Genomic DNA, 11,789 nt, shown 5'->3' with positions numbered 1-11,789 from the left:
CCGACCACTAGAGTGCTCATGGCAGCGGAAGGTCTGCAATGGCATTCGGATGGAAGCATTATGAATGCCCTTAAAATTAAGTATTATAGTGAATAATATTGGGCCAAGCATCGTGGATGCTCTAAAATTTACTGTACTGATTAATATGGGCCCAATCATAAATTTACTTACAGATCTCGGCCCATTTGCACATCGACTACCATTTCAAATCCAAAATTGAGGAGGAACAATTAAGCGGCAAAATCACTTCTTCTTCTGCTTCTTTTTTTTTTTAATCGAAAACGCAAAACCCGCGCGTTGGTGCTGATTGTGAGTTTCGCTGCGGTTGCGGGGCGAGGTAATCATCTCGCGTTTTTCTTTTCCAAATTCTCTCAATTCATGAGTCTGGTTCATATGACCTTGAATCAAGAATCTACAGGCCTACACGCTTTGGAGTATGTTGAAAAACGGTTTAGGTTTTCACTATAATTTTAACATTTACGTATTTCTCTTGGATGGGGACAGAAACAATGCAGCCCTATTCATGCGTTTAGGTGTTGTTGGATTGATATAGTGACAGATAGATAGATAGATAGATATTGTGTCATTGTCATACATATAATCGTAGGTGGGATTAAGAATATGTGATTTTGGGATTAGGGCAGTATCAGCGGATGGCTGGCTGTATTTACTAGAAATAATCTGGTTCATTTGATCTTGAATTAAGAATCTACTCTAAAATTTCAGGAAAGTAAATTGATTCCTATCATAAGGGAAATAACATATAAATTTCCCCATCTCAACCTCGTATCAACTGATATTGAAACTTCAAAATATAGGTCGACTGTAATTCATTGAAAACATAAAATAGTGTCATTCTTTTGTTTATTTTAGTTTGGACAATGCTCTATTGAAGTAGTCAGTGTACGTTGCATATTCGCATCAGTTTTTTAGGTTGATTATGGCTATTTAACTCTGTATACTCAGTGTTGATTTTGTTCTAAAGTTTCCAGTTATTTTGTAACTTTAATATTCTCTATATATTTTGTCTCTCTCTCACAGGGAAAACTCACATGTTGCTGTGAATATATCACCAGAATCGTTATGGTATTTATTAATTGTTGTTATTAGGGCTTATATTTGTTGTTGGCTTGCTATTTTTTTTTTACAAAATGTCTACTGTATCTATCTATTTCTGTGAATTTTCCTAGGCTGATGAGGAGATTGTAGCTGTGACAGAATACGTTGAAGACATGATGGCATTTCACAAAAGAACTGAGGTTAAAACCATTTTTTGTAATAGCTTGATGTGAAAAAGAGTTTGTGTTTTTTGTATAGCTTTTAGTTAACCTTTAAATAATGTCATAACATTACAACTGACAGTGGTACTTGTTTTATTGCAGATAGCATGTAACATTCCATCATATTATCATGTAGGAAGGGCGGTGCTTATAGATGAAGTGGTTGAGGTAAATATGTTGATTAAATTGGTTTATATAAAATCATGCTAACATTTTGTGTAATGCAGTCACATAATGACATTGGATTCTTTCCCGAGACATTGTATCGTACTGTAGATCTCATAGATAGATTCTTGGCTGTCCAAGAATTGGATCAATACGAATTAGAACTTGTTGGAATGAGTGCCTTGTTTATAGCAGCCAAGTATGAGGAAATAAGGGATCATTCCTCGAAGATGTATCAGCTGTCAGAAACAGCATACTCTGTGAAACAAGTAGTTGAGATGGTAATTCATGATTCCTTGACACTGTGATAGGTTGAACTATGGGAACATATTCTATATCAAAATTCAAATGATTGTTTGTATTTTATTTGCAGGAGTGGATAATACTTGATACCTTAAAGTTTGATTTGTGGCATCCCACGCCATACGTGTTCATGAAGAGCTTTCTTAAGGTTGCTCAGTCCAACAAAAAGGTTTGTCAAATAGGAGTATATAGTTTTGTTGAAGCAAACACACACATATAAATGTGACTAATGTGAGATTTTTTTTCCCTAGGTGGAGCACATGTCATTCTTCATTCTCTGAGCTCTCCCTAGTTTCTCATGAGATGCCTCGCGTCAAACCATCTTTGCTCGCTGCTGCCTCAATCTTCACCGCAAACTGGACTCTCGATAATAGTGAGAGGTGGAATGGTGCAAGTGAGAAACATACCGGCTACAAGAGTGATGATCTCATGTGAGTAAGTAAATTAAGCATGATAGGATTATCTAATACTTAAGCAATTTTTCATTTGTTTGTTACTACGCAGGGAATGTGCAAGAGTGATGGTGACACTCCATAAGAATGCAAAAGTGGGGAACCTTACCAGTGTCTACTATAAGTATGCCACCATAAAATTCTTAAACGTATCTAAAATGGAGGCGGCTGTTTCTCTTGGGGCACAAGTTGAGAAAATAAGTTGTGGTAAGAAGAGGATTAGGGAAGAAGAATAAGAAAGAAGAAGAGGCATTGATGGTGGACTGGATTTGTAACAATTTGCACAGTTGAAACTACATTCATAGATGAGATGGAAACTTGTACATCCCTATTTTGCTGGTTAGTACATAAACTTTGTACATCCATATTTTCCATTGCATGTCTGTTAATTCGATTAAAATTTCCACCCACTATGATTAGTGTATCTTGCAACTTTAGATTTCTTTTCTACATAGACACATCCACAACTTTTTGTCACCCATCCTAAAAGTACTATGCATATTTAGATTTCTTCATTTCTCTATTTTCGTTAAATGTTCTGATAATACTTTTACTTACAATAACTTTTTTATTAACACACGTCACACAATACCTATAAGGCTATAATGTTGGATTTTGTCTCCACTTACAATACAACTAATACTAAAATCGAACCGTTTCTATTAATTATACGAACAATATTAGATTTATTAAACTCGTATCCAACATTTCTGCAAGGTTTTATGGGATTAAAGAAGTACTACTAGTACTATATTAATTAGCAGGGGTTTAAATGTTGCACCACATATTTTACTAACCTTTATTTTCAAAAAATAAACAAATTATTTTGGCCTTTATTTAAAATAAATAAATCCATTTTATTGTCATGTTTACGTGGTAGGCATGTCTTTAGGCAACCGACCTTTAAAAAATGAGAAATCGTGTTAAATTGTGCACGTGCGTGCCTAGTACCTGCACAGGGGCATAGCTACACGAACTCAACATAGGGATACTGGAATTAATAATATTATACTCCCTTTGTCCATTTTAGAAGTCTCATTCGAGAGTTTAGTAAGAATTTAAAAAAATATAAGGGAAATTTGGTAAAAAGAGATAGCGGAACGTGGATCTTACTTTATATATTACATTTAGTGTGAGCACAAGTTTTAAAAAATGTAAAGAAAAGTGAGTTATAAGTTAGTGAATTATAAGTCTCACTTATATATAATAGTTTTATAATAAAATGTGAGTAGAATTGGTTGGTGGAATATGAAGTCTACTTACCATTTATGGTAAAAGAGAAATTTGATTCTTATTGTGAGATGAATCGAAATGACAAAATGTGACATTTATTGTTGATTGGAGGTAAATAAGTTTTATAATAAAATATGAACAGAAAAAAATTAGTGAAATATAAGACCTATTTTCATTTATGAAATATTTCAATCGGGACTTTTAAAGCGGGATGGAGGGAGTAAGCAAACTATACAGGGGAATAAAGAAAATTTTGATATTATAAAAGAAGCATGTTCTATTTTTTTTCCAAAAAATGCATAGTATAATAGTATCACACCGTTTGTTATACGTGCACACATACTTAGATATATCAGATCTAATTTTCGTATATTTTTTCTTTAGTTATTTTACTAGCTTTTGTTGAAGATAATTGTAAAGCGTGTAAACATTTCAACTATAGGAGCTTGAAGTTCGACAACTTTAGCTCTTAATTATCGTGTAATTAATTTTGATTTATTGCAATTTTCTAAGATATTAATGATGTATACTCTAACCTAGCTCTAGCTTAATGCGTATCTCTACACACTTTTGCTAAATACAAAATACTATAGTACTAATTTGTCATGGTTATAGTTAATTAATTAATTTGTTAGTACTAGTGTTGCAACTCTACTAAAAATAGGCCATGTATCATTGTCACCCAAAATTTATGGCGTTTAATATACATTACATGATATGCTGAAAAAAAATCGAATTACTTTATTATTTATTTTGATGGATTGATTATATTTTATTTGATTATATTGCATTTCAAATACTCAATTCTATATTTTTAAAATTTAACATATCACTCAAGGCAAATCATGCATAATTTTGCCAAACTACGTTAAAAAAACGGATTAATTAATTAACCAAATAGCTAGTTAAATTTTTTTGCAATTGATATAATATATGGACAGCAAAAAAAATCATAAAGTTTAGTCAAATTCTGGTCTATCCCATAAATTTAAAAAATGGCTGATTAAATTATAACTTTGATGATTTTCTAAATTATCTCATGAACTTGAATTTGAGGAAAGTTGAGCCTGACATGGATGCCGAGAACATATGACGTGGTATAAATTAATAAACGATGTTGTTCCACTCCAGATTTATGTCTTTTACAAAAAAAATACTAAGCCTTCTTCTTCTTCTTCTTGATAAAGTTATGATTTAATATGACTAAACACTCAATTTCCTCCAAATTCAAATTCATGGAACAATTCAGAAAATCTCAAACCGTACGATTTAATCGGTCATTTTTTAAAGTTATGTGATATATCAAAATTTGACCAAATTTCTTTGAGTTTTGATATACTATTTGCCCTATAATATTATTCTAAAATTTTGTTCTATTATGATACTGTTCTATTTTCTTCTAAAAAATTCATATGCACTTTGATATACATATATATTCACCCGATGAATGATAATTTATGTTTGAAATAAGTTAGGTGAGGGCTAGCTATGTCCTTTCAAGCTGTTTAGCTTAATAAAATACTGTTTCAAGAAAATATTTGTACTTTTATACGCTCACACGTGGAATGTTTTAATTACAAGAATAATTTACTACAATTTAGAGTCAATTTTGAAATCCAAAAGTAATTGAGATTTTCCAAAGCCTATTAGGATTATCTTGTAATGCTGTTAATTTAATCCCCAGATGTCGATTGCCCCCTAAATTATGAGTATGAGTTTACCTATCTAAATAATTTATATATTTATAAATTATATTGTTTCATTTTCCATGATTTAAAATGAACAGCTCGCTCGATGATTTTTACTTTAGTTACTAAGTGCCGATGAAGTATTAAATTAAAAATATTGTTAAAATAATTTATTCTTCCTTTGTCGATTAAATGTAAGTAGTAAATCATAGTGAGTTAAAACCGAAATTTTAAATCATAAAAAGAGTAGCAGGAAAGAAAAAAATAAATAGCCAAAAAAATGTTTGGACATAAAAAACTTGTCTTCTGCAAACATAAATCTTCTCTCTTCTCTCTCTCTGTCTCCGAGATTGAATCAGAGAGCCCTCTTCTTCGTGATTTTCACCACCCTGATTTTGGTGGTCGCCCCACTCCCACACTAGTCGCCTTCGCCTCTGCTAATCTCAGACCTTTCTTCTGCTTTTTTTTTTCTGGATTATTATTATTATTATTGATACCTCTATAGATTTCTCCGAAGCGCCAATTTTGACACTCACTCACCACCATCCATCCACGCATTTCTGCCAAGGATGGCGGCGTCATCGGCGGTGTGCTCGTGGCTGATGGCCGCATGCATGTCAGTTGCTTGTGGAAACGACTCCTCCTCCTCTGTTTCCATGCTCTCCTCTTACCCCTCGCGCCTCAGCAAGTGGGCGGTGCGCCGCCGCAGGAAGGCCGTCGTCGGCTCCGGCATTCGCAATCTCATGACCTCCTGCTTGACCTTCGAGCCCTGCGATCGCTTCTGCGAATCCTCCTCTGCTTCCGAATTTTTCTTCGGTTTCGCATCCAAGGATGACCGCACGCGCCGGAAATCGCACCGTTCCGCCGTTCGCTCTGGTGATTTTCTCTCATTCGGATACTGATTGCTAGTCTGTGACTCCGATTTTGATTGAATGTTTCTGTTTTGGGTCAATTTTCGATGCACCACTGCGCTTCAAATCCAATTCAGATTGAGATTCATTCACTGAGCCTCAAAATTGGCTTGACACATGTTCACTAGTTTGTTCATTGAGCTGCTATTTGATGATTGCTTGCTGTTTTGTTAATGAATGAAGCAATTCAACAGCTTCCCTGGACTTAAACCGCAAATTCTGGTACATAAAATCTGGCCAAGTTAGTGCCTTTTGAATTTCGTTTCTATGGTTAGTGTATGGCCCATCCGTATCTGAGACATAAATGGGATAATAGTTTATACAAGGGTTATTAGTTTACAGAAGGTAGGTGAGCTTGGGTTTTGGGTAGATTTGACATTTACACCCTAAGGGCTCGTTTGATAAGTGATGTAGGATATACCTAGGTTAGTTAGTGACCAAGATTTAGGACCAAGTTAGGGAGAGAGATGATTTTAATATCTCAGTGTTTGATATCTCACCCCATCTGATACTTTTCAGGCAATAGTCTTTCTTGTTTAGATGGGTAATTTTGTTATGACCTTATTGACTGCTTCCAGTTACTGTGATTTTGGATTAATGGAATTTTGGAATGCACTTGCTAGACCATGAAAGTGCTTTGCTGCTTTCTCTAACTACTCAATTGAATTTCAGGAGAAGCAATGGCCATAGCCATACATCCTATCATGGAAGATGCACCCAAGACGAAACCTCCAACCAAGCAAAGAAGGGTGGTTGTGACAGGTATGGGTGTGGAGACACCACTTGGTCATGATCCAGACATCTTCTACGATAACCTACTTGAAGGAGCCAGTGGCATTAGTGTGATTGAGGCTTTTGATTGTTCCCAGTTTCCAACAGTATGTTATGCTTGTTGTTTTCTTATCATTTTTTAAGGTTATTGGACTCAATTTCTGACTTAAAGTGATTTTGACTCAATATTAAATTTTAGAGAATTGCTGGGGAGATAAAGTCATTCTCAACTGATGGCTTGGTTGCTCCCAAGCTTTCCAAGCGAATGGATATGTTCATGCTTTACATGCTGACAGCTGGCAAGAAGGCTTTGGCTGATGGAGGAATTACGGAAGATGTCATGGATGAGTTAAACAAAGCAAAATGTGGTGTGCTGATTGGTTCGGCTATGGGTGGCATGAAGGTATGAAAAATTTATTCTTTGCATAAGAATTAGTAGAAGAGGGTTGAGGGGAAGTAGAGTAATCAGAAATGTGAATGTATGTCATTTCGGCTACTTATTCCATTCGCTTATGTTACCATGACTAAACCTTGGTGGATAGACATCATTAGCACTTTCTCTATGAGGTTACATTGTTATACCATTTTCAACCATCATATTCTTTGCATAAAAGTGAGTTTTTTACTTGAGTTCAATCGGGACTTTCGGCTTTCTCATCAAATTATGTGAATATAAATATATATCCTCTTTTTTGTTTTTTGACCAGGTCTTTCATGATGCCATTGAAGCTCTACGAGTCTCATATAGAAAGATGAATCCATTTTGTGTACCATTTGCTACTACAAACATGGGTTCTGCCATGCTTGCCATGGATCTAGGGTGGATGGGTCCTAACTACTCAATATCTACTGCTTGTGCAACAAGCAACTTTTGTATATTAAATGCGGCAAACCACATCATCAGGGGTGAAGCTGTAAGTGCTGCATTCTTCTTTGAAGCTTCAGAGTTAACCTAGTGTTTCAAATTTTACTTCCATTTTGTTCCATGATCTTAGAAGAATCAACTAACAAATATCAAAATATACACCTACATCTTGTTCATCGTCTTGCATGCTGATTCTAGCTGAGAATTTACAGGATGTGATGCTCTGTGGGGGATCAGATGCTGCAATTATCCCAATTGGTACTAGTTTATTTATTACTTAGGTTTCATATGGTCTTCCCTTCATTTCTGATCATAGACTCTTGGTGCAGGATTGGGAGGCTTTGTCGCATGCAGAGCACTGTCACAGAGGAACTCTGATCCCGCCAAAGCCTCACGCCCCTGGGATAATGTAATGTTCTTCATTGTTTCCCACCTTAATTGGAGGAATTTTATTGGATGTTTGGAGGAAGTTTAGATGCCCCCACATATTTTATGTTTGACTGACTGAAAATGTCCATATGCTGCATGTTCCTACCACTATCATTATTTGTTAGGAGTCTAATATGCTTTAAATCATGCTACTATTATCTTTTCAAAATCCAGTGTAATCACTGATATGAAAGAACTGTCTAAGATGTCCAGTGTAAAATCTATGCGTAATGGGTAAAAGTAGATGGCAACACAGTATTACTATTGTTGACTTTGAGCTTGTGAACGTGTCAAAATATTCCTTAAATTATACATTAATTCATATAATTATTAATGAACCGGCTATATTATCCACTTAACATTGTATTCTTACTGGTGGGTACTTGCAATATCTAAATATTGGCATTTTTGTCACATATATGTGATAGTGCTCTGTTCATTATTTATGATCCTGGTTCTAGTTTCGTATTTCTTGGCAGTTTAGATTTATAATCTTGACAGTTGAAAGAACTATAGATAAAATAACTATCAAATGAGGACTTTGATGCGAAGATGAAAATAACCCAGTTTTTAAGTTACATGTTCGTAACATAATTCATTTATAGCACACACTAACTATCACTTCCCATGCTACTTAATTCTGGTCTTGAACAGGGCCGTGATGGATTTGTTATGGGAGAAGGGGCTGGAGTATTACTTCTTGAAGAACTTGAGCATGCTAAGGTGTCAAGAAAATCCAATTAGTACAAACTTTATATTTATATGCTGATGACTTCCCTGGTTTATTCTTAAATTGTAATCTTTCTAATTATTTACGAATCATCAGCAAAGAGGGGCGACTATCTATGCTGAGTTTCTTGGTGGAAGCTTCACTTGTGATGCCTATCACATGACAGAACCTCATCCAGAAGGTGCATCCATCTTTCTTGTACCTAAATTAACATGCATGTGTGATGCTAAGTTAGGGCTGGTCTCGTTGCTGCATTAATGGCCGCACTATGATCTGATCTTCCTGCCAACTTCCATAACCTAGTTATCTTTTATGATTTTTAGTTCCATTCTAGTAAAATTTATGAAACTTGCCAAAATTTAGTTTGTGGGAAAACAAGAATTCTTAGTTGATTTGCCATCTCAAAAGGTAGGAAAAATGTCTATAGTGTTATTTTTTGTTTTTTATTTTATTTTATTTTATTTTATATTTCTTTAGTGTCCTCTAAACCTGTGGACTCCAATGCTCCAACAAAGAAAGAAAGTACTTATAATCTAAGAACCAAAAGAATCTAAATTCAACCCTTTAAGTATAGGACGTATAAAAGGCTAAGCACTCGGTTTTAAATCAAATCCGGCCACTTTTGGAACAACAACCAGTGATCTATGAGATTAACTATGATCTGTTTTATGGCCAAAAATAGTTCTGCTCAATGCTCTATAAATTTGATTTTTGGTAGATCTGTGAGGTTTCTATGTGCTTGCATTAGCCTTTTCAACATTATGAGCAGTAACCCCTAAGTTGCATTCTTGCAAAATTCATTTTAAATTCCCTTGATTTTGTCCCTTTTGATCATATGCAAAAACAGGAACTGGTATAATTCTCTGCATAGAGAAGGCTCTGGCCCAGTCAGGAGTTTCTAAGGAAGATGTCAATTATATAAATGCACATGCAACCTCTACTCCAGCTGGTGATCTGAAGGAATATCAAGCTCTTTTACATTGCTTTGGGCAGAACCCCGAGGTTTACTCTAAACGTTTCCTCTCATTTCATACTATGTGTTTAGTGCCAAAGGTTTCCTCTGCAGTTTGTTCCTAATTCGGGTATTTTTCAGTTGAAGGTGAACTCTACAAAATCTATGATAGGGCATCTACTTGGTGCAGCTGGTGCTGTGGAGGCTGTTGCAACTGTGCAGGTGTGTTGTAGATATCATTAGTTTGCACATTCAGAAAATAATTATCATAATGGGCCAATTAGGGGCAGGCGCACATGGGGCGAGGTGGGGGGGGGGAAGTATTTACTCATTTTTTTTATGAAGGATAATTTTGAATTTTGAAATAATTGGATGCTTAAGTTTTAAGCTTTCATGCTGGGCTGGTCAGCTTCTTGTCTTTCGAGTTTAGAGTTGTTGGTTCTCATTTGTTGATTATCTATAATCACGTTTATATTAATAAGTCTTTCCTTACTACACTTTATTCTTTTAGTGAATTGATTCATAATTATATTTCCTGTCCCTGACTCTCTATTATTATGTTACTATTTTCAATTCTTAAAAGTTCATGCTTTGTGATTCTTTATTCTGTGGATGTGCACTCTATTTTATTTTCTAATTTGATTTGAATAAGGGTATGCATACTTCGTCCTTACTTAAAGTACATGTTGTCTTCTTGTAGGCAATAAGAACTGGCTGGGTTCATCCAAATGTCAATCTTGAAAATCCAGATGACATTGTGGTATGTGGTTAGAGGAATTTTCTTTTCATGTTCTGATTTCGTTAATCTCTCAGTGTGATTCAGATAAATGTGTTTGGTAGTCATTATTATAACATGCTGAATTGTGGCTGAAAACTTTGGTTGCTAGCTATAATTTCGTAGATGAGGAGCATGTGGACATATATAGCGTCGACATTAAATGCTCAAGATATAAGTTGATAATATGCATGATTGAACTTCGAGTCCATCTACAATTATTTCCAGCATATTTCTGTAGTGACAAGTGCACTTGTAGAATTGTTTGATTTTTTTATTCCGGCCCTTTATTGGCCACATGAATCTGCTTAGCTTTAATAGATGACCAAATAATGTTTCTAGTTAAGACATTTCTTTCCCCATTACTGTTTTTTAAAGCTATACGTCTATATTGATGACCCGTTCTTTATCCAGGACACAAATGTACTTGTTGGACCAACAAAAGAAAGACTTGATGTTAAGGTTGCTCTGTCTAATTCTTTCGGGTTTGGTGGCCATAATTCCTCAATTCTGTTCGCTCCATTCAAGTAGATTTTATGGCTCTTAATACTAAATCGAACCACGATGGAGGTGGAGGTATGGAATTTAATACTATTTGTTTTCACTTCAATTCTTGAAAACTTTTCTGAATGGCTTCTGTCGATAATAACTAGACACCCGAAAAGTTCAAACTACACCCCTGCCTCCCTATAAGGTCTAGGAATCTCTAAACTAATCTGATGTATTTGTTTTGTTTGTGTAGATGGGTTGTATCTGCATAAGTACTGAACGATGATCGAACGAAGGAAAGAAGTGTTAGTGATCCTCCAAATTGTAGCTGTGTTAATCTTTTGCATTGACCGGATACAGAAAACAATCTCTTCTGTAACTACTAACCCTTGATTTTGATTAAAATTAGCTACTTCCAGTGACCTACCAAAACAGAGATTTCAATCTTGTATTATTAAGTTTTGATGCAAGTATTGATCTGATTGAATAGGATTCTGCATCTGCAATTAACTGTTTTCTTGTGATTGTTGGTGTGTGTGTGAGTTGGACTTGGAACTGAAATGATAGGTAGTGTGGAAGAAATAAAGTGGGAATAAATTTTGAATAGTATTATTAGCATGTGACAGAATATTGTCACATTAATGCTGAATGTACACTTAAGTAATGTCTATTTACACATCCACTTTATTTCTTTTATACTACAGCCACTTAAGAGGAGTAGTACAATATCTTTATCTTCATCTTTA

General features: G+C 34.9%; 2 protein-coding genes across 4 annotated transcripts; both read left to right on the top strand.

Annotated features, from left to right (window-relative positions):
- Positions 1-252: 252 nt before the first annotated feature.
- Positions 253-2,610, top strand: LOC121794148 (G2/mitotic-specific cyclin-2-like). Of its 2 annotated transcripts, none has more exons than XM_042192188.1 (8): positions 253-337; positions 1,042-1,086; positions 1,191-1,259; positions 1,383-1,448; positions 1,508-1,726; positions 1,819-1,917; positions 2,000-2,179; positions 2,253-2,610. In XM_042192188.1, exons 2-7 carry the CDS (start codon positions 1,084-1,086, stop codon positions 2,027-2,029), a joined length of 486 nt encoding a protein of 161 aa, XP_042048122.1. In that variant the 5' UTR covers positions 253-337; positions 1,042-1,083; the 3' UTR covers positions 2,030-2,179; positions 2,253-2,610. The 2 variants fall into 2 exon arrangements, with proteins under 2 accessions (XP_042048122.1, XP_042048123.1); XM_042192189.1 differs by having other exon boundaries at positions 2,000-2,183.
- Positions 2,611-5,433: 2,823 nt separating this feature from the next.
- On the top strand, positions 5,434-11,549 carry LOC121796237 (3-oxoacyl-[acyl-carrier-protein] synthase II, chloroplastic-like). 2 transcript variants are annotated; one of them, XM_042195025.1, is made up of 13 exons: positions 5,434-5,997; positions 6,705-6,910; positions 7,003-7,206; positions 7,511-7,717; positions 7,881-7,926; positions 7,998-8,077; positions 8,752-8,820; positions 8,924-9,008; positions 9,675-9,829; positions 9,921-10,001; positions 10,480-10,539; positions 10,969-11,130; positions 11,297-11,549. In XM_042195025.1, the coding sequence occupies exons 1-12, from the start codon at positions 5,691-5,693 to the stop codon at positions 11,083-11,085; spliced, it is 1,617 nt and encodes a 538-aa protein (XP_042050959.1). In that variant the 5' UTR covers positions 5,434-5,690; the 3' UTR covers positions 11,086-11,130; positions 11,297-11,549. The 2 variants fall into 2 exon arrangements, with proteins under 2 accessions (XP_042050959.1, XP_042050960.1); XM_042195026.1 differs by lacking the exon at positions 5,434-5,997 and adding an exon at positions 6,455-6,576.
- Positions 11,550-11,789: the final 240 nt, after the last annotated feature.

This window comes from Salvia splendens, chromosome 3, assembly GCF_004379255.2.
Source record: "Salvia splendens isolate huo1 chromosome 3, SspV2, whole genome shotgun sequence".
NCBI classification, from domain to species: domain Eukaryota; kingdom Viridiplantae; phylum Streptophyta; class Magnoliopsida; order Lamiales; family Lamiaceae; genus Salvia; species Salvia splendens.
Note: the sequence above shows the minus strand (reverse complement) of the source record. Positions and strands in the feature narration are given on the sequence as shown.